The 24764-nt window shown below is 36.0% G+C and overlaps 6 protein-coding genes across 8 annotated transcripts; 2 read left to right on the forward strand and 4 right to left on the reverse strand.

Moving 5' to 3' along the window:
* The first annotated feature begins 265 nt into the window (after positions 1-265).
* Positions 266-6454, forward strand: LOC123217077 (actin-histidine N-methyltransferase). 3 transcript variants are annotated; one of them, XR_006502411.1, is made up of 17 exons: positions 266-384; positions 486-576; positions 690-864; positions 958-1063; positions 1407-1489; positions 2171-2197; positions 2312-2481; positions 2556-2675; positions 3286-3366; positions 3565-3629; positions 4022-4078; positions 4298-4369; positions 4530-4778; positions 5391-5506; positions 5752-5865; positions 5995-6244; positions 6402-6454. XR_006502411.1 is itself a non-coding variant. In XM_044637835.1 (16 exons), the coding sequence occupies exons 1-16, from the start codon at positions 334-336 to the stop codon at positions 6140-6142; spliced, it is 1725 nt and encodes a 574-aa protein (XP_044493770.1). In that variant the 5' UTR covers positions 266-333; the 3' UTR covers positions 6143-6338. The 3 variants fall into 3 exon arrangements, 2 of the variants coding, with proteins under 2 accessions (XP_044493770.1, XP_044493771.1); XM_044637835.1 differs by lacking the exon at positions 6402-6454 and having other exon boundaries at positions 5995-6338; XM_044637836.1 differs by lacking the exon at positions 6402-6454 and having other exon boundaries at positions 2598-2675; positions 5995-6338.
* LOC123217078 (glyoxylate/hydroxypyruvate reductase HPR3-like) lies at positions 6442-8961 on the reverse strand. The gene is made up of 2 exons (XM_044637837.1): positions 8073-8961; positions 6442-7170 (listed from the first exon to the last, which is right to left on the reverse strand). The coding sequence occupies exons 1-2, from the start codon at positions 8742-8744 to the stop codon at positions 6646-6648; spliced, it is 1197 nt and encodes a 398-aa protein (XP_044493772.1). The 5' UTR covers positions 8745-8961; the 3' UTR covers positions 6442-6645.
* Positions 8962-9137: 176 nt separating this feature from the next.
* Positions 9138-11165, reverse strand: LOC123217079 (glyoxylate/hydroxypyruvate reductase HPR3-like). The gene is made up of 2 exons (XM_044637838.1): positions 10644-11165; positions 9138-9928 (listed from the first exon to the last, which is right to left on the reverse strand). The coding sequence occupies exons 1-2, from the start codon at positions 11094-11096 to the stop codon at positions 9401-9403; spliced, it is 981 nt and encodes a 326-aa protein (XP_044493773.1). The 5' UTR covers positions 11097-11165; the 3' UTR covers positions 9138-9400.
* Positions 11166-13373: 2208 nt separating this feature from the next.
* On the reverse strand, positions 13374-17400 carry LOC123217076 (UTP:RNA uridylyltransferase 1). The gene is made up of 6 exons (XM_044637834.1): positions 16225-17400; positions 15714-16082; positions 15344-15567; positions 15078-15141; positions 14219-14415; positions 13374-13777 (listed from the first exon to the last, which is right to left on the reverse strand). The coding sequence occupies exons 1-6, from the start codon at positions 17314-17316 to the stop codon at positions 13567-13569; spliced, it is 2157 nt and encodes a 718-aa protein (XP_044493769.1). The 5' UTR covers positions 17317-17400; the 3' UTR covers positions 13374-13566.
* A 763-nt stretch (positions 17401-18163) lies between these two features.
* LOC123216440 (probable carboxylesterase 9) lies at positions 18164-19126 on the forward strand. The gene has a single exon (XM_044636845.1). It carries the CDS (start codon positions 18164-18166, stop codon positions 19124-19126), a length of 963 nt encoding a protein of 320 aa, XP_044492780.1.
* A 1589-nt stretch (positions 19127-20715) lies between these two features.
* On the reverse strand, positions 20716-23272 carry LOC123215879 (receptor-like serine/threonine-protein kinase At2g45590). Its single transcript, XM_044636150.1, has one exon. It carries the CDS (start codon positions 23106-23108, stop codon positions 21141-21143), a length of 1968 nt encoding a protein of 655 aa, XP_044492085.1. The 5' UTR covers positions 23109-23272; the 3' UTR covers positions 20716-21140.
* Positions 23273-24764: the final 1492 nt, after the last annotated feature.

Here is a 24764-nt window from a genome sequence, read left to right on the forward strand (position 1 = left end):
TATGAATGTGGTAAAAAATATCTGTGGCTATAGGCTAAGGGTAATTAATTGGTGTATTTCAGTTTTTTTAAAAATCACGTGACTTGCAGCTGATTTCAGAGATCGTGTGCTTTTCAGTTGTTAGATTGTACATGACGTGGAAGAACAAGAAATCGAGTGATTATAAGTGATTTAATATCGTATTATTTATACAATTACTAACTGACGTGGCATAATTCCATTTGTTGTAATTTGCTTTAATCCTACGTTCGGGTGGCGTGAATGATCAGCGCACTAACGCCTATATTTTGGGCGGAAGTAAAACCTCAGCTCTACTCTAGTTTCGTTGCTGGGATGGCGGCTTCAACCGAAGCAAAACTGGAACAGTTTCTGCTGTGGTTACAGGTCCATTTCTGAGAAATTATGTTTGTTTCTCGAGAATATAACGTTTTATATGTGATTAATCATTTTTTCATTTTTCTCCGGGATTTGAAATTTTGAATTAGGCTAATAAAGTTGAATTACGTGGATGTAAAATCAAGTACTCTGATGAAAATAAAGGCTTCGGAATATTTTCATCTGATGAAGCTTCTGATGGTAATATTTACTAATTTAGTCTGTCCATATTTCACACGTGTTTTGTTTTGGTTACCGGAAATATATGGAGGGAAAAAGAAATGAGAGGAATCGTTTATTGATTCTAATTACAGGGGTTCTACTCGTTGTTCCGTTGGATTTGGCTATTACTCCAATGATAGTTCTTCAAGATCCTCTTCTTGGACCGGAGTGTAGAGCAATGTTTGAAGAGGGGGAAGTTGATGACAGGTTCTTGATGATTTTGTTCCTAATGCTAGAGCGTCTCCGTAAGAATTCTTCGTGGAAGCCGTATGTTTTAGTTGAACTTTTTTCAGTCTTTAGATAGTATCTTATTTGTTTTTCAGTGAATGAGTTTTGTTAACACTGGAAAAACCGTATCAGGTACCTTGATATGCTTCCAACAACATTTGGGAATCCATTATGGTTTACTGATGATGAGCTTTTGGAGCTGAAGGGGACAACATTGTATCGGGCTACTCAATTGCAGGTTAATCTTCAACAAACTGGATAGTTAAATTTCTCAGATGTGGCATTTAACGGTGTATCAGTTGAATTGTGACTTCTTAAGAATGTAAGAAATACTACTTAACATGTTGATAAACTTTTGTATTTCCCTCAAATACTTTCAATTTGCTGGACAATGATTTGTAGTCATGATGGCAATTCAACTCCATGATAAAATTGAAACATTGATTAGCATTTTTGCTGTTGTTAATGCACTAGCTGCCATTTCTGCTCTTGTGTAGTCTAGAATATTTATGATTGTCTTTGATAACACTATTGCGTCACATTGAGATTAATATCATTTTCAAATACACAATTATGTACAGAAACAAAAGTTGCAGTCTTTGTATAATGACAAAGTAAAGGATCTGGTAGAGAAACTACTGATTCTGGATGGGGGTTCGAAAAGGTATCTGTGATATTTTATTTTAACAATTAAGGAATTTGAATGTACTTTTACGTGTTATATAGTGCAAAGCATGCAGACATGCTTTTCTCTGAATGTATTTTTATATGGGGTAGAAACTTCAAGTTTGTTGTGTAATAAGTGTTTGATTCACTTGTGTCAAAATGTTGAATGTTATTATAAATTTGGTTATAGCGCAGTTTTCATCAATTAATTAGACGAACTTTATTACTAGGCATCATTTACCATGTTTACTGGTTTTAGGGCTACTTACTGTCCAGTGTTAGTACATGTGATCAAATCAGTAGGTTTTCATGAATTTCCTGACATACTGTGAACATTACTATTATTCAAGGTGATTACATATTCATTACATAAATTCTAAGATTGATTGTGCTATGCTGTAATTTGTGAATTGGTTCCATCTATGAGTTCTTTTTCTATTAATGAAAGCATTTTAAATATTTTCTAGTTTCTCCCATGTAGTTGTTGTGGTTGTTGATTGGTGTAGACAAGTATATACTTTTCAACCCTTTCTGCATTGATCATGTGATCTCTGGGACCTTCAACCAGCCAAACGGTCTCTTTTAGAGGTTCAATGGTAATATTGTGGTTATTTATGCACAGATGTATGATTTGAAAGTATCACTCATTATTTAACAATGTGATTGCCTCTTTTGCCAGTGAGGTCTCTTTTGAAGATTTCCTTTGGTAAGTTTATCCTTAGTAAAGCTACTATAATATTACCATTTTTGTATGCATCTCTTTGATATATGTCTATTTGTGGTGTTTCAAATTTTGGTGTCCTATTTGCCATCACCCTAGGGCAAATTCTATATTTTGGAGCCGTGCATTGAACATTCCGCTTCCACATTCCTATGTATTTCCACCAATTCAAGAGGATCAGGATAATTGCAGTTCAGTTAATGAAAGTTCTGAGGCTTGCACTTATCATATTTCATCTGGAGAGTTGCTTAATGGAAAAAATGAGAAAAGTGAGGCTATGGTTCTTAGTCATTTTTCTTTTGACACACTTGTCTCAGTTTTTTATTGGGCTTTCTTCTAATAGAATGTGAGACACTTGCGGTTAATGATCAAGTCAATGGAACAGCTTCCAGTGCCACATCAAATCTAAGTGAGACGATTTGGGTGGAGGGTCTTGTCCCTGGAATTGACTTTTGTAACCATGGTATGACTGTTTCCAAATTAGAGATTATATGGCTCAGCATTGATTTGTTTCAACACTTTTTTTTTTTTTTAATTTTATAATTTTTGACCCATTCGAGGATTTTCTTTCCTTTTCTATTTTATTTTAAAATTTCTGAAAGCAATCCTAAAATAAATATTCCTCGAAGGGAACTTCCAGTATGCTGCTTGTTTATCATATAATCTCCATGTATTTCTTTTACAGCTTACAGCCTTGAATTTGCATCAAAGTGTTCCTGACTCCAATTTAGTTTCTGGTATATTTCCTTAAAGCAATATTGTGAAAGATTTGCAGATTAACAGTGAAACTTGGCAATGGGATGAATATTACTTTTGCAGGTCCAAAACAATGTTCATTTAAAATTACCTTTCCTAGTTGTGCCTGAATTTTTTTTTTTTTTTAAAAAGTAGTTGCCGAATTAAAAGTGAATTCTCTTTTTTACATGTTTAGATGATAACTAAACTCTTGGTTTATCCAACCAAATCTGGTTGTAAATGTGTACTGATACATTCATGGTCAAATGCTCTGTGAAATCTTTGTGTTTGAGAGTGTAATTTGATGTAATGGTTTCATTCCTGTCACGGCTGTTCAGATTTGAAGGCATTGGCAACATGGGAAGTTGATGGGACGGGATTGATGACTGGAGTTCCTCTCTCCATGTACCTTCTTTCTGGTATCATCTCCTCTCCGTGTACATTTTATATATTTGCTAATTTCTAATTTTGATTTTATATGGTAGCTATATTCAAATTAATATGGTTGTAACCAGCTCTAATTAATGAAAGTCATGGTGGTGTTCATGCATTTTCTTTTTTTCTTGAAGTAATTGGGATCTGACCAGTTTTAGCAATTTTGTTTTTCTAACTTGAAGCTGTAGAGAAGCCCATTCCAGAAGAGAAAGAGATTTCCATTAGTTATGGTGGCAAAGGAAATGAGGTATTTTAACTTGTAATGCCAATCTATAACCATATCTTGGCATCTTGGTCACTCTAAGTTGGTTCCTTTTAAATCATTATGTTCAATACATATTGTTAAAATCTATGTGTCTAGAAGCATCTGTGAGTTGTCCATGATTACTTTTGTTGAAATATTTTTTGATTATTGCACATAATTTGTGTTTGATTCAGGATAATTGATGGATATATTTTGCTTTGATGTGACATTGACTAGAATGTTATAAATTGGCAGAGAAGATGCTTAGCATATTTGCTGAATGAAACCTTCCCAATTATGTTCTGTTTCATACATCGTCTTTCTGTACTGTGTTGTTTTACGGCATAAATTTTACTCCCTAATCTAAAGATAGCATTAACTTTTATTTATTGCAGGAATTGTTGTACCTGTATGGCTTTGTCATTGATAATAACCCAGATGACTATCTGATGGTAATTGCATTTATTGAAATTTTTTTTCTGATAAGAGTACAATGAAGCTCTTCTATATTATATGGTGTCTTTTCAGTTACATCAGTCAGCACCCTACTTGGGGCATCTAGACAGCTGCTTAATTTAGGTTGCTTTTAATTTTTCTAGTTGTATGCTTATCCATAATTATGGGCTTTTCTGGCTAGTATAAAATATTTACTGGATGAGTGGTATGTGCAGGTCCATTATCCTGTAGAGGCAATTCAGAGCATGCCCTTTTCTGACTCCAAAGCAATGCTTCTTGAAATACAGGCAAGTTTTATTTATTTCTTAATCACTGATCATCTTTGTGTCGAGGAAACATTCCATTTGGGCTATTTCTGTTTTTTTCCTGTATATTAAAGGAGATTCATTTTCCTCCATTCTTTTTCTTCAAATTTGCTCTGATGAAATGTTTTCATTGTGTTCTCAGAAAGCTGAAATGCGGTGCCTTTTACCAAAATCTTTGTTGGATCATGGGTTTTTTCCACCTGTCTCCCAAAAGGATGAAAACAATAGAGAACGCAAAGTTGATCAAATCTGCAATTTTAGCTGGAGTGGTCAGCGCAAAACACCGTCATATTTAAATAAGCTGGTTTTCCCCGAAAATTTTATGAGTGCACTGAGAACCATTGCTATGAAAGAAGATGAATATTCAAAGGTGTCCTTATTGCTTGAAGAGGTACCATATCTTTGTGACAACTTCTTATGTATTTGTCTTCTAGTGTGTTCCTTCTGGTTTATCCTTGTTGATTGCTCAAGTCATTTCAATTGTTTGAGCCTTTGAACGATGGCTTTCAAATAACATCATACAAATAAATTTTATCATATATAAATCTTTATTCAAGAGCTTCACTGTTACAATCTTAAGTAATTATGTTACCTAAATATATAGAACAATTTATTATTTGTTTTAGAGACTGTGGTTGACATGCTTGTTGATTTCAGTGGGAGATAGCATCTGTATTGTGCTTTGGCAATTAGGTTTTAATGTAATTGCATAATACACTTGGGTATTATGTTAGAAAGTATTTCTTTTTGGTCTTGATCTATTGTCTTGAAAACTTCCTGAAAATTTATGGTGAATAGATGCCATGTACAATTATTTGCAACTATGAAAAGTACGTACGCTAGTTTTCTTTTCAGCATTGAATGGTTCATTCTGAATAAATACGCAAACCATTTTCCCTGAGGCCATGCTTTAATTCATTGCCTGAGGAAGAGATGGGTGTACATTTTAGTCCATTTATTTACTTATCACTCTCCCTGATTGGATCTGTCACTTTGCCAAAAGCTTGTTGGGTGTGGAAGGGAGGAGCAACCATCAGATACAGAAGTTCGAGCGGCCGTATGGGAGGCTTGTGGAGATTCTGGAGCTCTGCAGTTGCTTGTGGATCTTCTTTATGTGAAGTAATTCTCTGGGAACCTTTTGATTTTTCTTAGGCTTTTTTGACATTATGATGATTTAGAAGGGTCTTATAATCCATTCATATTATTTTTTTGCATGCAACTTAAAGATGAGTTAAATATTGGATACCAACCAGTATAGAGAGAAGATTATGTACTAAGGTTGACCGAAACTAAAGCATTCATGTAAATTTTGGTAGTCTGATACTTCGCCTACCTTTTTGTTTACCGTAAATTATCAATGCAAGGTTGATGGATCTAGAAGAGAATTCTGGAACAAAGGAGTGTGACTGTGAACTTCTTGAGAAATTGCTCATTACCAAAAGCCCAGGACTACATACAGATTATGAGAACAACTCGAGGTATCAACCTTTACCTGTTTGTTTGTTTTTACTTTATTTTTCTGTTCAGTAGGGCTCTTGCTAGAAATGATTTTGGTCTATATGGTCATTTAATTGATGCTGGATTTCTTTATTTTTGCATTGCTGCAGCAAAGAGACTTGTGACTTGACCCAATACAAGATGAGTAGAAACAAGTGTTCAAGTATAGTATATCGACGAGGACAAAAGGAACTCACTCGCTTATTCTTGAAGGAAGCAGAGCATGCCTTACAATTAGCTGTTAGTGAAGGAAACTAACTTTTGATTGATTTTCATTTGTGCCAAAAAGTTTCAGAGCAGGACTGATCAATTCAACATTTAATCATGTTTCCACCAACCTCATAAAGAGCATGCGTTGAGGTATGGAAAATGTGCAGCGTGCTCATTTTGCTTGTGCAAGACAAGTATATTTTTATCTTAAGCAAAATCCCTTCTGAATTTTTTTCCAAGGTCATTTTACTTTCATCCTATCAAAAGATCTGTTACTTTGGATGCTTTTATTTTTGCATTTATGTAGAAACTGATGGCTCTACCTAATATATGATGAGTAGAAACAATTGTTCAAGTCAAGTACATCCACAAGGACTTAGGAATTAGCTTATTTTCAAAAGGAAACAAAGGATGCCGTACTGTTAAGTGTTCACTCACTCTTGAAAGAAGCAAAGCCAGGCCTTGCAAAATCTGTTAGAGAAGGAAGCACTATTTCCTCCTACTCCATTTTGTTGTGGGAATTACTTTATTTTTGTTACAGATATCTGCATTCAATCATAAACAACTTCAGAAAGCAGTTGCTTATTTGAAAAGAAAGCTTCCAAGTTTCCCACCACAAGGTGGCGCAAATCTCTGAAGGACTCCAGAGAAAAGGCAGCACAATGTGGTGACAGAACAACATTATCTAAAGCAAAAAGCTCTCCAGGAATATCAGGTTCATTCTCAAACACATCCAAACCAGCACCACCGATCTGTCCTTGCTGTAAACATTGCACCAGTTCTTGCTCATCAATTACGTTGCCACGAGCAATATTAACAATGATTCCTTCCTTTCCAAGTGCTGATAATACTTCTTTATTGATCATATGGTGGGTTTGCTCGCTTAATGCACAGGAAATGATGAGGACATCACAATTTGTTGCCAGTTCATAGACATTTGAATAGAAAGGAAATGTGACAAATGCTTTTTTCTTCCTTGAGTTGTACGAGATACGGCAGCCAAAACTCTCCAGTCTTTTAGCAACTTCGAACCCAATCTTTCCTAATCCAACAATACCAACTCGCTTGCCCTCTAGCTGAAATTGTACAATTAAGAGAAAAAAAAAATTAACCACCATTGTGATAGATAGATAATGTATCGTGAATATCAATTGCATTACCAAAAAAATTTTCAAAGTCTCTAAAAAGGATATCAAACAGACTAGGCTGGCACATTTTGTCTAATCTTGGTTGGTGAGGGTCGATTCAAATAGAGTTAAACCTAAACAAAAGTTAATTCAAACTCGGTTAACATTGGAGGATTGTCAAAAGAGAAGAAGAATAAGCATCATGGAAGCAGATAAACTATTGACAAGGTGAGTTCTAACATTGATGTTGATCTCAGAGCTCAACAATCTTAAATTGTTTTAATTCAAATTTGGTTTATTCAAACCAAATATCAAATCGAGTCTAAACTGACATGGTTTGAATTCATCCCTTCTGACTTATAAATTACAACCAATCAAGGCTCAAATCCAATGGTGTCCTTTTGAGTAGTGATGGATATGAGTCGAGTTTGGTTTGACTTTAGCTTGGCTCAAATCCTAATTGATTAATTTAAATTCTAACTTGTTCAGTTAATCACAAATTCATTGGAGAATTATCAATGAAATGAATAGTATTGTCAAAGGGAGATTTGAACCAAACTCAAAACTGAACTATCGAATTAAATTTTTAATTTAAATTCAATTTAAATTAAGTCAAACATTTATTTGAACTGCAATGACTCAGTTTGAATGCAACTTTACTTCTAAATCCAATAGTTAGGCTTCAAGGGAATGCAGGTTGGGCCTGACAAACCCGCCAGCCCATTATTTGTTAGGCTTTTGAGGCGGAGTAGGCCTCAAAATAAGTTATCAACTGGCCCAACTTAGCTGGAAAAGGCTGTTCCAGCCCATTATCAATTGGGCTTTAAACTGGATAAGAATAAGATATTGACCTTACAACCGATCGGAAAATCCCCGTTGGCAGCCCAAAGCCCTTGTCTGACGTAGCGATCCGCCGCAGAAATTTTCCTCAACAAATCGATCAATAACCCTATAGCATGATCAGCAACATCGTCGGAGAAAATGTTTCCGACGTTGGTTACTGCAATATTACGTCTGCGACACTCGGCCAAGTCGATGTGGTCTAGGCCAGCGTGAGTTGTGACGACCAGTCGCACCAACGGCAGCTGCTGCAGGATGTCCGCTGTTACTGCAGCGCCTCCTGAAGATAGAATGGCCTCAATTGACTCTGCATTCGCTTCGAGGAACTGATCAATTGGAACTGATGATTCGTACGCTTTCAAAAATTGGAACTTGTTGGAGGAAAAGAATTCATCTCCGAAAAGTGCAAAGGCTGGTGGAGGTTTCAAAAGTAATACTTGTGGCAGATTTTGATTTTGAGATTGCTCATCAGTGGCTGCCATTGCAGATATAATAAAATGAGATAAAGTTGTGCAGACCGGAACTAAACTAAATAAAAGAGCAATAATAAAACCATCGGTATCCTTTTTTTGAACTTCATTTCTAGAAGATGCTAAAAACGGAATTTCCTTCGTGCCGAAATTCTTTTCTTTGTCAATCTCACAAAAGAGATCAAAGGCGACGATCATACGTAATAACAACATTATTATAGGAGATGCTCATGCATAATATAACAATTAATATCCAGTTAAAGTTGAGACAAGTTTTGTTGGTCTCAAATTATCTCTTGCCTTTGGTCTTTCGACTTTCTAAATAACGATTGAAAATGTGATCAACAACTCAATCCAGTTGTTACCACTAGTTTTAGAGGTCATAGTGATTTATCAAATAACACAAGATATCTTCTCTCGCATTTGAGAATAATGAATCTTGAGTCAATCAAATGTAATTTTGGTGATCGTTAGTGGTCACAGTCGTTCATCAAGTAACGTTTGAAAATACGATGCATTTAACATATCATGTGTCTTAAATGGGCACCTAATATGCACATAGGTTTTTATCATTAGAAGGGCATTAATCTCAAATATAGATACACATACAAAAGAAAGACAACCATGATAGAGAGATAAAATGTATACAATACAAATACTAAACAGTCAAAATGATTGACTCTAGAGCTTAACTCTAACATGTTATTCATCGGATTATGTTGTAACTACTGTTATTCTACTTCTTGCTTCAATGAAAACTTCTGAATGTAATCAGCATCTTTAGAAGAACAAACAGATGCAACTCAAATATAAATTACAAAGACAGAAAATACTTGTAGTTTAGGCAGAAACTAACCAAGAAAACTCATTCAATCATCATTCGTGACAGGAGAAAGTAAGGGTTCATTTGAGAAGAAAGCTTCTAAATTCTTAACAGCAAGTTCACACACATTTTTAAGGGAATCAGGTGTGGCGACAGCACAATGTGGCGACAGCACAACATTATCCAATTCAAAGAGTTGTTTGGGAACGTGAGGCTCATTCTCAAACACATCCAAACCAGCTCCTCCAATCTCTCCCTTCATCAAGCACTCTACCATTTCCTTCTCATCAATAATGCCTCCACGTCCCACATTTATAATCACTCCATTCTTCCCCAAGGCCAACAACACTTGCTTATTGATCATGTGATGTGTTTGATGAGTTAAAGCACAACAAATTATGAGTGCATCGCTGTTACCTGCAAGTTCACTCACATCTGAGTAGAAAGAGTATTCAACTCCTGGTTTTTCCTTCCTTGAGTTGTATGAAATTCTGCACCCAAAAGCCTCAAGCCTTTTAGCCACTTCATGTCCAATGCTGCCCAACCCAACTATCCCAACTCGTTTGCCACCCAACTGGAATTGATAGTCATCAACACAAACTCATATAAGATATGAATTATAACAGATTCAATAGACACTAGCAATTTAGTGTATTTTGACATCTTCTAGTATACAATTATACAAGGTGAATTAAAAACTTTTATGCCCAATGTTTATGCCAAAAATCTCATATTGAACATGAGATACTTTGAGTTGATATAAACTCGCTGTCTCTCTCTTTGTGAGATGTTTTTTAAGTACGAAACCATAAGACTATCATAGTTCAAAACAAACAATACCTTATGACTTTAGGTAGCCTACTATCCTTGGATCGAGGCAACACAATGATGCAATTTATGCCATGCTAGGTGCTCTCCTCAAACTCTTCAACTGAGGATTGTGTTAATACCAAAAATCTCACACAGAATGAGAGCCGTGACGAGACCTAACTATTGCGAGACCCCTTTTAAAGACAAAACCATGAGATCAACTATAATGTCAAAAATGCCACATCAAGGAGTCATGCCAAAAATCTCATACCGAACAAAAATCGAAGTTCTTAGGCAATATAGACATAGTGTCCTCTCCTTTTAAAGGTAAATCCATATGGCTTAATCCCTTCTTTTAAAGGTAAATATGTAAGACTAACGAAGTCCAAAACCTGCTTTAAGCAGCCTCTTGAGTACCTATTGAGGCAATAACAAAAATAAATATAATTAAAATATGAAAAAGAACTAAAGGAATAAACCTTTGAACCAAGAGGATAATCTCCTTTGGCAAGCCAAAGCCCTTGTCTGACGTATCGAGAGGCAGCAGACATCTTTCTGAAAACATCAATCAGCAAACCAACCGCCACATCGGCCACATCTTCAGAGAAAACGGTGCCAGAATTGGCTACAGCCACACCAAGCCGACGGCACTCCGCCAAGTCGATATGGTTGAGGCCAGCGCTTGTGGCCACAACCAGCCGCACCATTGGGAGCAGCTGGAGGATATCAGCCGTGACAGGGGCGGTAGAGAAGATAGCCTGGACTGACTTTGCGTCGGCATCTGTGGTCAAGAATTGATGTAGAGGTAAAGTTGAGTCGTATGCTTTCAAAAATTGGAATTTCTTTGACGTGAAGGACTCTTCTCCGAATAGAGTGAAGACCTTCGGCTTTCTTATAAGCAGAACTCTTGGGAGGTGTTCATCAGTGGCCATCTTAAAGCGAGTAAAATCGGAAACAATGGACAACGGAAGGAAGACAATACTTTGTCTTCAAATGGGTGTGTGACTACTTGATTAATTTATGACGCTTTCGCACCCAAAGTTTAGTGAATCTCCCTGTTACCCGCAGTTTCAAACAATCAAATTTCACCCATTTTTCAAATTTACTTTTACACATGAAAATTTGGCTGGGTTCGAATCTGATCGAGCTCAAACAAGAGTTAACTCTAATATAAGACAATCAGTTTAAAATTACATTCAATTTGTTCAAATTGATCATTCAATAACATTAAAAAAATAAGCCGAATAATTAAAAAAAAATCACCGTCAGAAAATAAAAAGGAAGAAATTTGAGAGAAGAAAAATTAGAGTAATTATAATAAATGTCTAAAACTAAAAAGTGTTAAGAAAATTGCTCAAAACTCTAAAGTTAAGCAAAAATACCTTTAATTTGGACCCTTATATATAAACCTCATATTTCCCATAGATTTACTATTTAAATTCAGAAAAAAATTTGGATCTCCCATAGGCGTAATGGATTTTGGTCTTTTTGTCGACTTTTCATATTTTTCGATAACCAAAAATGATAAATAAGAATAGTACATTATCTTACTTCTTGTTTGAATTAATTTATTGTTATGAGTATTGAGATTTGAGGGAGGTTTTAAGGTTTGAATGTTTAGGGTTCTGATTTTGAATAATGTATAAAATGTTCTGATTTTTGATTGTTTTGCTTAAATTTCTTGAAGTGTTTTGTGTTATTGGATGTGTAGATTTAATTTGTTTTAAAATTAGAGGCTAAAATGATGATTTTTGATCGAAAAATGGGTTAGATCTATCGACGTTATGGTAATCTCCTACGAGCCCCCGCAGGATAGGGGGGAATTTAGCATTTTCAAAATTTTAGAGGGAGGGGGAAAAGGGAGAGATCCACGGGGGTTTATGGGAAATTTTACATTGAATCGTGAAAACCGTGGGTTAAGTGGAAATTGGCTTTTTTAAAACTATAACGTCTGTAAGAGATAGAATTTGAACAACCATAACTTTTGATCTGGGAGGAGTTACGGGACCTATAATATATCAACGCGAAGCTCGTTTCGAGCTCTATAACAACAATTGTTTCGTAAGTTGCATCCAATTTGGAGGCTCAAATAAAACTGTTTCAATGTGTATTATATAATTTTTTTGTTTTACCAAATTTAGGAGTTTTGGTTTTTTGGATTTTAAGCTTGTTTGTGACTACGCTAGACTTTTTTGATATATTGTTTTCAAATTTCATATCTGTCTCATTAGTTTTGTGTTTTTTTAGACATATTTTATAATATAATTATGAAATTTAGATTGATTTTTCGGTTTTCTTATTCCTAAATTATTTGAAAGTGTAGTTTTCAAAATTTAGATCTGTTTTTTTAAATTTTTGAATGATTTTTTTATTGTTGACATTCTAGAATATTTCAATATATTTCTTTATTTTTAACATATTATTTAAATCCTTTATATATTGTGTAATATCAAAATGTCCACATATTTTTTTAACATTTCATTTAACCTCTAAATTATTATTAAATATCTAAACACTCCTTTACATGACATACAAACTAAATTTAACAAATAATATTAAATTTTAAGTTAAGATTTATATAAATATTTTTTTTTCACGAATTAATTTTTTTCAATTTGAATTTAAAAGTACAAATTTTTTTCTTTCAAACGAACCCGTAGTAATTGATATTAAATAAGAATGAAAGTGAATGTTTAATTGATATACAAAATGTATATAATGAAAATAAGAGTGAGAGTGAAAGAATTTATATAGATATGATGAAAGGTAATTTTGGTATTTAAAAAAAATTGAAACATTTTTACTTAGAAATAAGAAAAATGAATAATTTTACTTAAAAATAAGAGAAACAGAATAAAAAGGTAAAATACATATTTAATATAATTTTCCGCAAAATTATCAGCAAAATGAACTCCAATACGGTAAGACATCAATCTTGAATTTAGTTCAAGATTCGCAAGGTGAAACTTTAAGTTGAAAACGGTGATCCATGCGGCTCAACCTCATATCACATCTACCTCTACAGATATCCCCTGAAAAAATATAACACAACCTTACCCAACCCTAATACTCTCTAAACCCCTCAAATCAGACCCTAGCACAATTTAAATACTATGCGTCATTTCCGACCCACTTCTTTGATCAATATAATGTAACCTGGGAAGCTCTCGGAGATGTAAATCAACCCCCAAATTTTAAATAGACAAAAATTCACCTGCAACTGCGAATTAAAATTGCTAATAGGGAAAGGTCTATCAACCAAAAGCCAGAACCGCTAAATACATAAATTCTATAAATACAATGATAAAACTTTGAAACACAAGGATGAAGGACATAAAGCTTACCAAAATCTTTGACCATAATTACATGTAACAATCACAACCAAGCCTTTGATAAGTTCGACTAGGAAGAAACATAGGGTTCAAAGAGTGCAACCCAAGGATTCGGATCATACTGCATTATTTCTGCAGCACGTTCAAACTCCTCTCTTAGGACTTTTATGCTGAACTTGTCCACCACTCTACCAAGGTCATGAGTTACCTCAAAAGGATCCTCAATGCATATTAAATGACGATCATTTCCAATCCTCCTCGTCCAGTCTTTTTCTTGTTTGCTGCACAGTAAACACGATAGGGTACCAATCAGGCAATTGTTAGGAAGACAGCAACAAAAAGAAATTGAGAAAAATAAAATTCTGTGTGAGACAGCGAGTACTATTGAAATTACTAAGGCTGTCCGCTTTAAAATCATTTCTGCCTTGAAAATTTTGAAATAAAAAGAACAACCCAACTGACAATTTGATACTTTCATCATTAGTCAAAACCCCATCAGTAACGATGTCATGTTTTAAACTAATTACACATCTTCAAAATAGAGCAAAATTAGTTGTTGCTAAATCCCAACAATGTTACCAGAATTATTTACTAAAGAAAATGGTAATACTGTTGCACAGGTAGACATTTTTTAGTGAAAGTAGTGACATGCAAAATGTGCATAGCATTTTCGAAGAGTGAAGTGCCCAGCAATGAATATGATGAATGACATTTTGACCTACCTTATTATGCTTCCTGTGCGTACAGATATAACAGAACTTGCATAATCATGACCATATGCCCAATAACTGAAAAATGACCACAAAAGCTGAGCAATAGTTTCCTTGTTATGGGATCCAAAATCGTGTAGTTTTTCAACTTGATCAAAGTAAGCACATCGAATATTATCCAGAGTCACAGAGTATGTTTCCCCCATTCCCTGATGAAAAAATTCACCAAGCACAAAATTATAAAATACACAAAGAATCTTCAAAATTAAGACTAGCATCAATTGCAGAAAGTATGACAAGAATGTAATTCATTTCAGCTGTCCACAGTCCACACAATTTACCAATATAGAAGCAGAAATTAAATAATTATAAAATCCAAAGAGAGACTACACAATTAGTGACATGATTAATAGATAAATAATAGTGTTATTATTTACAATTGAATTAAGAAAGGAAAAACCTATCCTCATGCACAGAAAAGTTTTATTTTCACAACTAATTTCCTGGAGGAAATTTCATTCACTTGACAGAGGTCACAAATATTCCATCTGGCCAGATACATTGTCCACTGAGTCAACAAAATAATGTGATTCAGCAATTTAGTTGCATCATTCTGTTTTTTCATATCCGTTGCCATTCAAAATAATGTATCAAATATCTGAATCAGGCACAATCCACCCCAACTAGGTAGAGGGTGTCAGTGCAAAATTCTAACATGACATCCAAACAAGCAATATTTTTTTATCACGGCTAGTACATTGTAAAAATAGAGCTCCTAAACCGAAATAAAAATATACTAACAGAGCTCTCTTATAAAAGTAAAAAAAAAATCTGTCTTTCTTGCTGCAATTAAATAAGGAAAGAAACACACCTGTAAACACGGAAGTATAGCAGGTCTGCGCTGCTGTAAGAAATGAATGCACATCAAAACATACCTGAAACACAGATGCAAAACAAAATGTTACAAAAAAGAAGCATGCTCACAGATAGCGCCGACATACAACATTAGTATTAACACAACTGTGATTTCAATATACCAGGAAAAGCAGTCTAATGACAGCCATGACTAGCATCTAAATAAATATTTATTATTTGCTAAATTTGATCATCCAAGTATATTTTTAATAGCCAACTTACGCATAGCTTGATAGGGTTCCTTGATAAGTTTCATTAACTCCTCTTGATTTGGCCCAATGCTTAACAATGAATGCTAGTTGCCGCAGTCGCACATCTATTTGAGCATAATCCCGAAGAAGCTTTGTGTTTACAACAGCCAAGAGATTGTTTATGCATATGTCACAAGAAATTCCAGTGACTGGATCCATGAGCTTTACTATGGGGACCCTTGCACGTGTTAGTGCCTGTAAAGAAACTTGGGTAAGAGAAATTTGCATTAGAATTTAACACCAGTAGTATAATGCATCCATATAAACCAACCAAAGATGATATATTTTATAAAAAATACAGAATGCTTCAAGAAGGGTGGAACAAAAGTAATTCATTTTACCTGCACATTCTGGAGATTATCTGATTCAAAGATATTGGCCAACTTTAACAAAACCTCAGACTTGTTGATACTAGAATCATCAATCGCAAGGCAAACATCAATGTCACTCTTAGAAACTCCAAATGAATTAGCACAAGATCCATAAAGATACAACCGAGCTTTAGGCCATTCTTTGCAAACTAATTTCTCCAATAATGTTAACAACTGTTTCTGCTTCACCTTTTCTTCCTCGGGTGGTATTAAGGACTCAGAAACTGCAAGAAAAGGAGCACTCATTCCACCTATATCACTGCGACATTGGAGCTGCCATTTTAAGCTTCTCATCCTTTGACTAAGTAGCCTTTTTCCTCTATTATCTGATCTTGATTCCTGATAAGCCAATTCCATATTTAAGAAATTTATACAATCCATGCAAAAGTGAACATCTTTCCATAAACAATCACCTAAAAAGTTAGTAATTAGGCAAGAAACATTGAATAAAAACTATAATACAATATAATACAATGTCTACCTTATCCGGACGGTGTTGTTTCTTGTTGCTATGGACAGTTTTCTTATCAGATTCATCGTCAGGCAATAAAGAATCCACAAGTTCTCCACCATAGTCATCCAAATCTTCACCTCCTCGACCATAACCAGAACCAGTCTCCCTCCTCACCTTCCCCTGCATCCAATGCACTTCTCCGTCCTCTCTATGCAAATCCAGCATAGACTCTTCAATATCTGATGCTGAAACAGAATGAAGGTTACTTCCAGAGGGTGGACCAGGATGATCAAGCTGTCCGGTGATCCCCAGTGCATTCTTAGCATTCTTACGTTCAGATGGCAATCTCTTCACTCTTGCATTCCCATCTTCAACACTGTAATTCACTTTCTCCTTATCCGCATCAAAGTTAGACCCCCTCCTAGTGCTTCCTCCTCCTCTTGCCTTGTTCGAAAACCCTGGAGGCGGCCCTGACCTATGATGCTGTTTGCCAACTGAATTCTCTAAAAGTTGAATAAAATTTGGATTTGTAACAGGAGTTTTTCGCGGCTCGAATTGACGGTTCCTATCCAACCCGTTTGAGAAATTATATGTCAAGTTACCTAAAGAATCCAAATTGGAACGTAAACCCTCGGGTCGGATACGTGCTTGAAGAGAACCAAATTGGATTTTCTGGTGTTGCTCTTGAAGGTTTTGCTCCTGATGAACTAGATTCTTGGTTGCGAAATTGGCATTAGAAATCCCTAATCTGCTAAAATCTTCACTCAAAACTCTCTGATTTCCCGGAGGGGATTGCCAAGGGTTTTGAGAAAACCCTAGAAAATTGTGAGGGAGCGGAGGGGAGAGAGTGTGGGACCATGGCGGAGAAAGATCGAATCCGTTGGATGGCCACTGTACAGGAAAATTTATGGAAGGACCCACAGCCGCAACGGCCGGATCGTCAGGCAATTGCGCGTACGGTTGCAGTGGAGGAGTAACTGGACCGGGTGAAGCAGGTAATTGACGAATATCTGATTGTGTTTGTGGTGGCCGTTGGGATTTCTGCAGTAATGAGAGAAGAAACTCGCCGCCGTTACTTGAAGGTATCCGTGGTTGCACGTCACCGCCACCGTCTGTCATGGTTTCGCGACCACTAGAGCGAGGCTTTAGATGTTTGACTAAAGTCAGCCCCTTCACATCCTTATTTTATGTTGTATTATTTTATTTTTATTTCCTTTTTGTCCAATTTTAAAAAGCCGTTTATATTCACATGTATCAAAATCTCAACGGTTGAAAACACATGTCTGGGTTATTCGGGATTTTTTGGAAGTTTGTCTCTAAGTGAAAAGTCTTTGCTTGTTTCTTGACATGGAAGCAACTGACTCATATTGCCCTTGGGCTCGTTTTCAATTGTAAACCGGCAAGCTGCTATCAAGCCCATCCATAGCTTTACACCAGATGGGTAGAATGTTATTGATACTCTGACCCGGGTAGTTGATACACATTAATAAATATAAGGGTGACCTTATAGTATAATTTTTACATATAATTTTTTATATAAATAAAAATTTATTATTATATAATTAAAAATTAAAATTAAAATAATATTTAATTCCAATACTCATTAGATATATTTATTGAAACTTGAAAACTGAAAAATTTAATCTAAATTAATTATTTAATCTAAATTAAGTATGAGATCGATTCAAGCTCAAAATCTATTTGTTTGAATCATAGATTTGATTCGAGCCTTGGCTTGGATCCACCCATAGACTGAATAAAAGGTGAATTTAGTATGGACCTATATATTGGAATGAATGAAGCCATAAAATACACCACCTCTTGTCAACCAAAACCCTGAAACTTTGCTCAAAAGACATGATTTAATGGCTACCGCATGTCACAAATCCAAGTCATAAGGACTTTCAGTTACGTCAACCTGCTTTTTGATTTTCAATTAAGCCAATTACCGAATTTTATCACAAAAATGTCCAAAACCAATTTCGATCCTTATGCCCACCTCGGCATCGTCTTCAATCCAGATGGCTCAGTGTCTCGCCGTTTCAGCGTACCCAAAGTTGAACCCAACCCTGATCCAGTTCCAGACAGCTCCACAGTTTCCAAAGATATTATCATCAACCCTAAAACCAATACGCGCATTCGCCTCTTCAGGCCAGTAAAAATACCTTCCAATGACAACACAATCGCTCGCCTTCCCATTATAATTTACTTTCATGGAGGCGGTTTTGTCCTCTACTCTGCCTGTGACGTTGTCTGTAACAAAAACTGTTCTTTAATGGCCAGTGAAATCCCTGCCATTGTTGTCTCTGTTGATTACCGTCTTGCCCCTGATCACAGGCTCCCTGCATGTTACGACGACGCCGTTGACGCTATTCTATGGGTCAAGCAACAAGCCGTCGACCCAGAAGGGGAGGGATGGGTTAAAAACTACGGAGATCTCAGCCGGTGTTATCTTGGTGGCCGTGGTAATGGCGCTAACATTGTGTTCCACGCAGCATTACGAGCCATGGATTATAATCTACGGCCTATGGAAATCCGAGGGCTGCTTTTCAATCAGCCTTTGTTTGGTGGCGTTCAAAGGACAAAGAGCGAGATTAAATTTGCAGCGGATTCCATCTTGCCATTGCCGGTTCTAGATGCGTTATGGGACCTTTCGCTACCAGAAGGGGCTGATCGTGACCATCGATTTTCCAATCCCATTTTAGACGGTCCGCACAAGATTAAGATCAGCTCATTGCCTCGATCTTTGGTTTTTGGTTTTTGTGGGGATCCTACCATCGATCGTCAGCAGCAATTTGTGCAGTTGCTGGAAGTAAATGGAGTGAAGGTTGAAGCACGGTTTGATGAAGTCGGCTTTCATGCTTTAGATGTTGTAGACGATCGACGAGGACTTGATTTGCTTAAGATGGCCAAAGACTTCATTTTTTAATTTTCTTTGCTGCAAATTTTGTATCTGTAATTTCTTAATTAAGGTACAAATATAAACGAAGGTTATCTTGATTATACTTAATATTGAAGATTTTATTCGAGAATAGTCTTCCAGGATTCAACCAAAAAGAGACGTGAAGAAAATGATGAGAGCGGAAATCCATCGATTTACACATAACAACAAACACGAGTCGTGAGTCGTGACGATGATGGTAAGTAACACGAAATTTTTTTACTTTAGTCCACTGAACTTGTTTACCTTCGGAGTTTGAGGTCTTCAAGCCCAAGCTAGGATTAGGTTAGTGGGCAGCCCAATTAGGAGATGGAAGCTAAACGAATACCTCGAATGACAAAGCAATAGTACACCGAGCTGAAAAAATTTCAAACTGAAATTCGGTTGGGTTACCTTGAATTGGAGTTTATATCACCCAGAATTCTTCTTCTTACCTATGATCGATTTGTCTGAATTTCAATGATTCGAAAGAACTGAATTTAATTTTAATCTTACTATTTTAAATTTGCACCAAGCTCAAACTAATCCCTACTTAGGTTCTATCTGACTTGAATCCAACCATGATGCCATTGATAATGTTATCTAGATTAGACTCAATAGATTCGCACCACCAACAAACAATCCATCCAACCATGCCAATAAATTTGAAAGAAAAATATCATCAACAGTATTCAAAATCAGATGTTGAAGTGATAAATTACTAAAAGAAGATATATCAATGTTGAACTAATTAGATCTGAGAATGAGATACCGAAGTGATTCAGATCCTCTATAAATTATATTTCCTATTTATTCAGTTACTAATGAGGATAATCTCATTTTTCTATAAAAACATACCAAGTAACCAACCCCAAATAAAAGTTGGCTCAAACTATAGAGTAAATTTGTGACGTTAAGTTCCAATTCAAGTTTGCTTGAGTTAGCATATAATTTCACTAGAGAATTATCAACGCAATATACATTATTGTTGATAAAGTAAATAATATTATTAAAGGGACATACAAGTTAAACTCAAATTTAATTGGTCAATTCATTTAAGGGCCCAACTTGAATCCACCAAAACATTACCCAGTTGTTTATTACTTGAATGGAGTACCAATAAGAGCCTTGTGCTTGTGCATTCATTAAAAGGAACTATTCATGACCTTTTCGAGCACAATCTACAGAAGTCAAAAGGCCTATTCCTATTTACCATTGTTCCTAACAGAAGTCGTGCATTTGTACAGTATTAATGTGCTGCTGCATAGTCACTTCTCAAAAGAAAAAGATGGGGCCAAAACTGGGTTTCTTGCCTTGAACTGAATTTCATGTTACTTGGCTAAAAAAATCACCAATTTTTGCAAGCTACCATGGCAGACAACAAAAACGGAAATATCTTCTGGGGCCAATAGGTCCAGAAGATATCTATCAGAAGCAAAGCACTTTGTATACAATTCGCAAATATATCAACGAGTCTTAAAGATGGCATCCATCAACATTTAAAAAGGAAAAAGCTATCGCCATGTATCTTTATGTTTACCGTTAAACCTGGGAAATCGTAAAATTCAACAATTTGTGAGAGCAACAGTCAAGTGGGGTTGCACCCGAAAAAAATCGTTGTTATTGAGAAAAAGATGACACCGAAACAAAATTCATAGGCCCAATTGCCCAAGTAAACATCTGAACATTTGTATCCAACCGACTCTGAACAGTGATCTATTTGAGTTTGACTTGAATCTAAAACAACCAACTCTAGATGGCTCGCTTGAGTACTAAAGAATATCATCAACAAACAAGAATGGTCACAAAACAAGCTCTAATCAAACTAAGTACGAGTCTACCAATGATGCAAATTTAAGCAGTTTGCATAGAACACAACACTACCCTAAAAGTCATGAAACAAATATGATTTTTTTTTAATTTCCTAAATAAATTTCTAAAAGACGTAATAATTAGAAATGGCCTACCACAATACACACTCTACAGTCAATGATAGATAAACGTTATCGGAAATCCAACAAACTCATCGTGCTTTCTTCCGTGATTTGAACGGAAAATTACTTGGTGGAGATGGTGAGAATTCAAATGGCAAATGTGGTGGCTCAGTTTCACCAGAAAGCATTTGAACAATTTCTTTCATTGTGGGTCGCTTGCTAGGCGATCTCTGCAAACAGAGAAGGGCAATGGTAATGCAAAGCAGCGCTTGATCTTTATCTAAGGAATGAACTGATAAGTCTATAAGATCCAAAAGTCTCCCATTGTAAGCTAATTGCCTAGCCCAAGAGATCAAATTAGCCCTTTCAAATTCTGACATTGGAGAAGCTGTAACTTGTAAAGGCCTTCGTCCTGAAATCAGAACCAAAAGAAGAACACCGAAGCTATAAACATCGCATTTCTCTGATAACAACCCACCACCACCATATTCAGGGGCAATATAACAAACCGTTCCTCTCATGCTTGGTGTACTACTGATGCCACCACTCTTGGGGATGTCTCCACTAGCCCAATCTTGACTATTTCTTCTCCCACTTCGTAATTCGCCACTGAATCCATCAAGCCACCAATCAATGCTACCTCTACTGGACTTATTCTTTCTCTTTTTACTCTGTTGCAGAACTTCCTCCTCTTTTTGCCACCACAACTCACCACCATGACTGGAATTGAATCCTCTTTTCTTCTTCTTTTTTGTCAGCTCTTCACAGAACTCTTCTTTCCACCATTCTCTAGGCTTTTGGTTCTTTTCTTTCTTTCGAACTTTCTCCTTCTTCAACTCAAGTTTGGAGCCAGAACCAGTATTTTCAGTAGAACATGGATAAGCTATCCATTCATTTTTGGGTGGGTCTTTCTTTATTTCACTCCCAATCCATTCCACAACATAATCTTTCACTCTCCCCGACTCTGACCGTCCTCCGCCATTGTCCTGTTTCCACCACCAATCTCTCCTTGAACTGCACCTTTTACCATTTCCAATCAAATCCTTTCCACTTTCGATACTAACACGATCAAAACCAGCTTCTGATGCACTTCCTTTATCAGCTCCAACTTCAGGGGACAATACACTAGTCTCAGGAGAAACCTCAGGATCAAACACTCTAACAACGCAACTTTCCGACGACCGATCAGTACCACCGCCTCCACCGCAAACACCACCACTCTCTTCATAAGCAGTCACCACGCTCTCAGTCTCCTCCAAAATCGACCCATTGTCCTCCACAACATCCATCTTCCTCCCACCTTCACCTTCCACAACATCCTCAGTTTTCAACCTCGCAAGACCAAAATCTCCAATCTTTGCATTAAAATCACCATCCAACAGAATATTACTGGGCTTAATATCGCCATGTATGACGGGCGGATCACAGGAATGATGAAGGTACTCGAGCCCCCTAGCAATATCATAAGCAATTTCAAATCGTTTCTTCCACTCCATAAGTTCTTCACATTTGCGATCCAATAAGGCGTCCTGTAAGCTCCGGTTCTCCATCAGCTCGTAAACCAAAACAAGCCTACGGCCACGCCGATCCGAAGCGAAACCAAGAAGAGAAACAATGTGAGGTGAGTTCAGAGAGTAGGCCAGAGACAGCTCGTTGTGAAACTCTCGCTCGCCTTGGAGCGAACCCGCAGGGTCAAGTATTTTGACCGCAAGTGGTTCAGAAGACGACGGAACTACGGCTTTGTACACTGAGCCGAAGCCGCCGTGGCCAAGCCGGTTCGATGGAGAGAATGACGCCGTTGCTCGGCGGATGAGACTGTAAGAGAACCGCCGACAGTGGTTGTGGTTCGGAGATTTGAGGTCCGACGGAACGGTACGGTTGCGTGAGAGTTTACGGTAACAGAGAATGGTTGCAATGAGCAAGATGAGAAAGACTATGACGGAGGTTCCGGCCAGAATCACGGGAAGGGCATGAAAACGATGGTTGTGGTGACGGTGAATGAGGGGTGGCGCCACCGGTAATGACGGTGGAAACGAGAACAAGGAACGTGATGGCATGGCTGTAAATAGCAAGGAAAATGGAGGGGATGTTATTTTTACAATATCAGTTAAGTCATGAGTGAGTCTGGACTGAATGGAGAAGAATTGTGAGTGAGTTATCTCTCTCACTCACTCACTCTGTTTTGAAAGTGTAATGTTCTCTGAATATCTGATAAGTGCCTCCTTGGTTCTGTACACAAAAGTTTTGAGTGACGTGGAACTTTCAGATATGTATGCTGAGTGATGAGGCTATTAGTTTGACTTTTTCTAAATACGTGGTGATATCTCATTAGCAGGTTACTGTTTTACTGTAACTGTCCGTCACGTGAGTGGTGGATTTAGTTGTTATTTACTGATGATTAAATTAGTAGCTCGTTTTGTGGGTGAGAAGGGTGTTCACGCACTTTATGATGCGCGTGGTAAACGTGGAGTGAGAATGTGGATCAAGATTCCGAAGGGATAGGGCTAAATACCAGCGAGGGCTTCAGCCTCGCTAAAAACGTATATTACTTTTCAGATTGGGCTGAGTTGAGTTTACTCTGATACAATGAGTGAAAAGTCATTAACAAATTTATCTTATTTTATATTTTTTTTACGTCATTATTTTTAATTTTACATATTCTTTTTTATTTTTGTCTTCAAAGATCTTTTCTCTTCTGTTTTAACATTTGTTTTCAATAATTTTTTTAATATTTTCATTCGATTTATTAGATTTAAACTAAAATTCAAATTATTTTTACTTTTGTTTAGCTTAAAATTACCCTTATAAAATTATAAATTAAAATTGACATAAATTTAGATATAATGCTTTATGTTATTAACCCACGTTTCGTGTCATATTAATTTAAATTTTAAATTAAAGAACTTTAATTCAAATATAAATCATATTAAAAATTATAAACTTGACCTAATGAATTACTCAATTTAGTATTAACAAAAACATACAATATAATAATTTATCTTATTTATAAATGTTTCAAAAATATATACATCCAAAAATGTTAATACATGTTAATAGTTTAAGAAATTGAATCACATTCTTAAAAAAAAAAAGGAATAAATAAATAAAAATAATTAATAGTAATTGAAATAAGTATCACTATATGAAGATAGAATTTTAATGTATAAAAAATTTTAACTATAATTTGTCTGTTAACACTTTTCCAGTTTATCTCCACCAAATTTTACTAAAATTTGATTTCCTTTAAGCTAGGTTAAAAATGGTTAACGTTGTGGTTTTCCTCAGACGCGCTCTCGGAGATGCGTGAGTTATTGGTTGTTTATTTTCATCTGTTTGTCGATTTAACTGTAGTAAAAAATGTGATGTTTAACTGAATCCAATCCATCCAGTGATCTGGTAAAATTGTATGTCCTTGCTGGGGTTTGACTTTGACCTAGAAGATAGAGTTTTTTGTCAATAGTAAAAGTGCCTTTTTTCCTATTTACGCCAGGCAAAGACCAGACCAGAGTTAGCATATGATTATAAAAATAACAATAAACTTGGCAAATATATCACATATGAAAAGGGCATTTGGGTAAAATTACTGAATTCCTGTAGCAGTAGCTTCGTAGAGGAATCTGTATGAAACTTACGAGGGGATAAAAAAGTTAAATAATAAAACAAGAAGAGAGTGAGTGATGAGAATATGAGATCATGCGAGTCCCACAGTGAGT

The sequence above is a fragment of the Mangifera indica genome, chromosome 5 (assembly GCF_011075055.1).
Source record: "Mangifera indica cultivar Alphonso chromosome 5, CATAS_Mindica_2.1, whole genome shotgun sequence".
Lineage (NCBI taxonomy): Eukaryota > Viridiplantae > Streptophyta > Magnoliopsida > Sapindales > Anacardiaceae > Mangifera > Mangifera indica.

Bases quoted from the DNA above. Each gene is read 5' to 3' on its own strand.
- LOC123217077 (XM_044637835.1), top strand. From the start codon at position 334: ATGGCGGCTTCAACCGAAGCAAAACTGGAACAGTTTCTGCTGTGGTTA. The intron at 385-485 runs GTCCATTTCTGA...ATTTTGAATTAG, and splicing joins AGTTTCTGCTGTGGTTACAG to GCTAATAAAGTTGAATTACG. The intron at 2,482-2,555 runs GTGAGGCTATGG...TTCTTCTAATAG, and splicing joins TAATGGAAAAAATGAGAAAA to AATGTGAGACACTTGCGGTT.
- LOC123217078 (XM_044637837.1), bottom strand. From the start codon at position 8,744: ATGTTGTTATTACGTATGATCGTCGCCTTTGATCTCTTTTGTGAGATT. The intron at 7,171-8,072 runs GTCAATATCTTA...GTACAATTTCAG, and splicing joins ATTTTCCGATCGGTTGTAAG to CTAGAGGGCAAGCGAGTTGG.
- LOC123217079 (XM_044637838.1), bottom strand. From the start codon at position 11,096: ATGGCCACTGATGAACACCTCCCAAGAGTTCTGCTTATAAGAAAGCCG. The intron at 9,929-10,643 runs GTTTATTCCTTT...TATCAATTCCAG, and splicing joins ATTATCCTCTTGGTTCAAAG to TTGGGTGGCAAACGAGTTGG.
- LOC123217076 (XM_044637834.1), bottom strand. From the start codon at position 17,316: ATGACAGACGGTGGCGGTGACGTGCAACCACGGATACCTTCAAGTAAC. The intron at 15,568-15,713 runs GTAAAATGAATT...GTTTCTTTACAG, and splicing joins ATAATCTCCAGAATGTGCAG to GCACTAACACGTGCAAGGGT. The intron at 14,416-15,077 runs GTGTGTTTCTTT...TTTTTTCATCAG, and splicing joins CTATACTTCCGTGTTTACAG to GGAATGGGGGAAACATACTC.
- LOC123216440 (XM_044636845.1), top strand. From the start codon at position 18,164: ATGTCCAAAACCAATTTCGATCCTTATGCCCACCTCGGCATCGTCTTC.
- LOC123215879 (XM_044636150.1), bottom strand. From the start codon at position 23,108: ATGCCATCACGTTCCTTGTTCTCGTTTCCACCGTCATTACCGGTGGCG.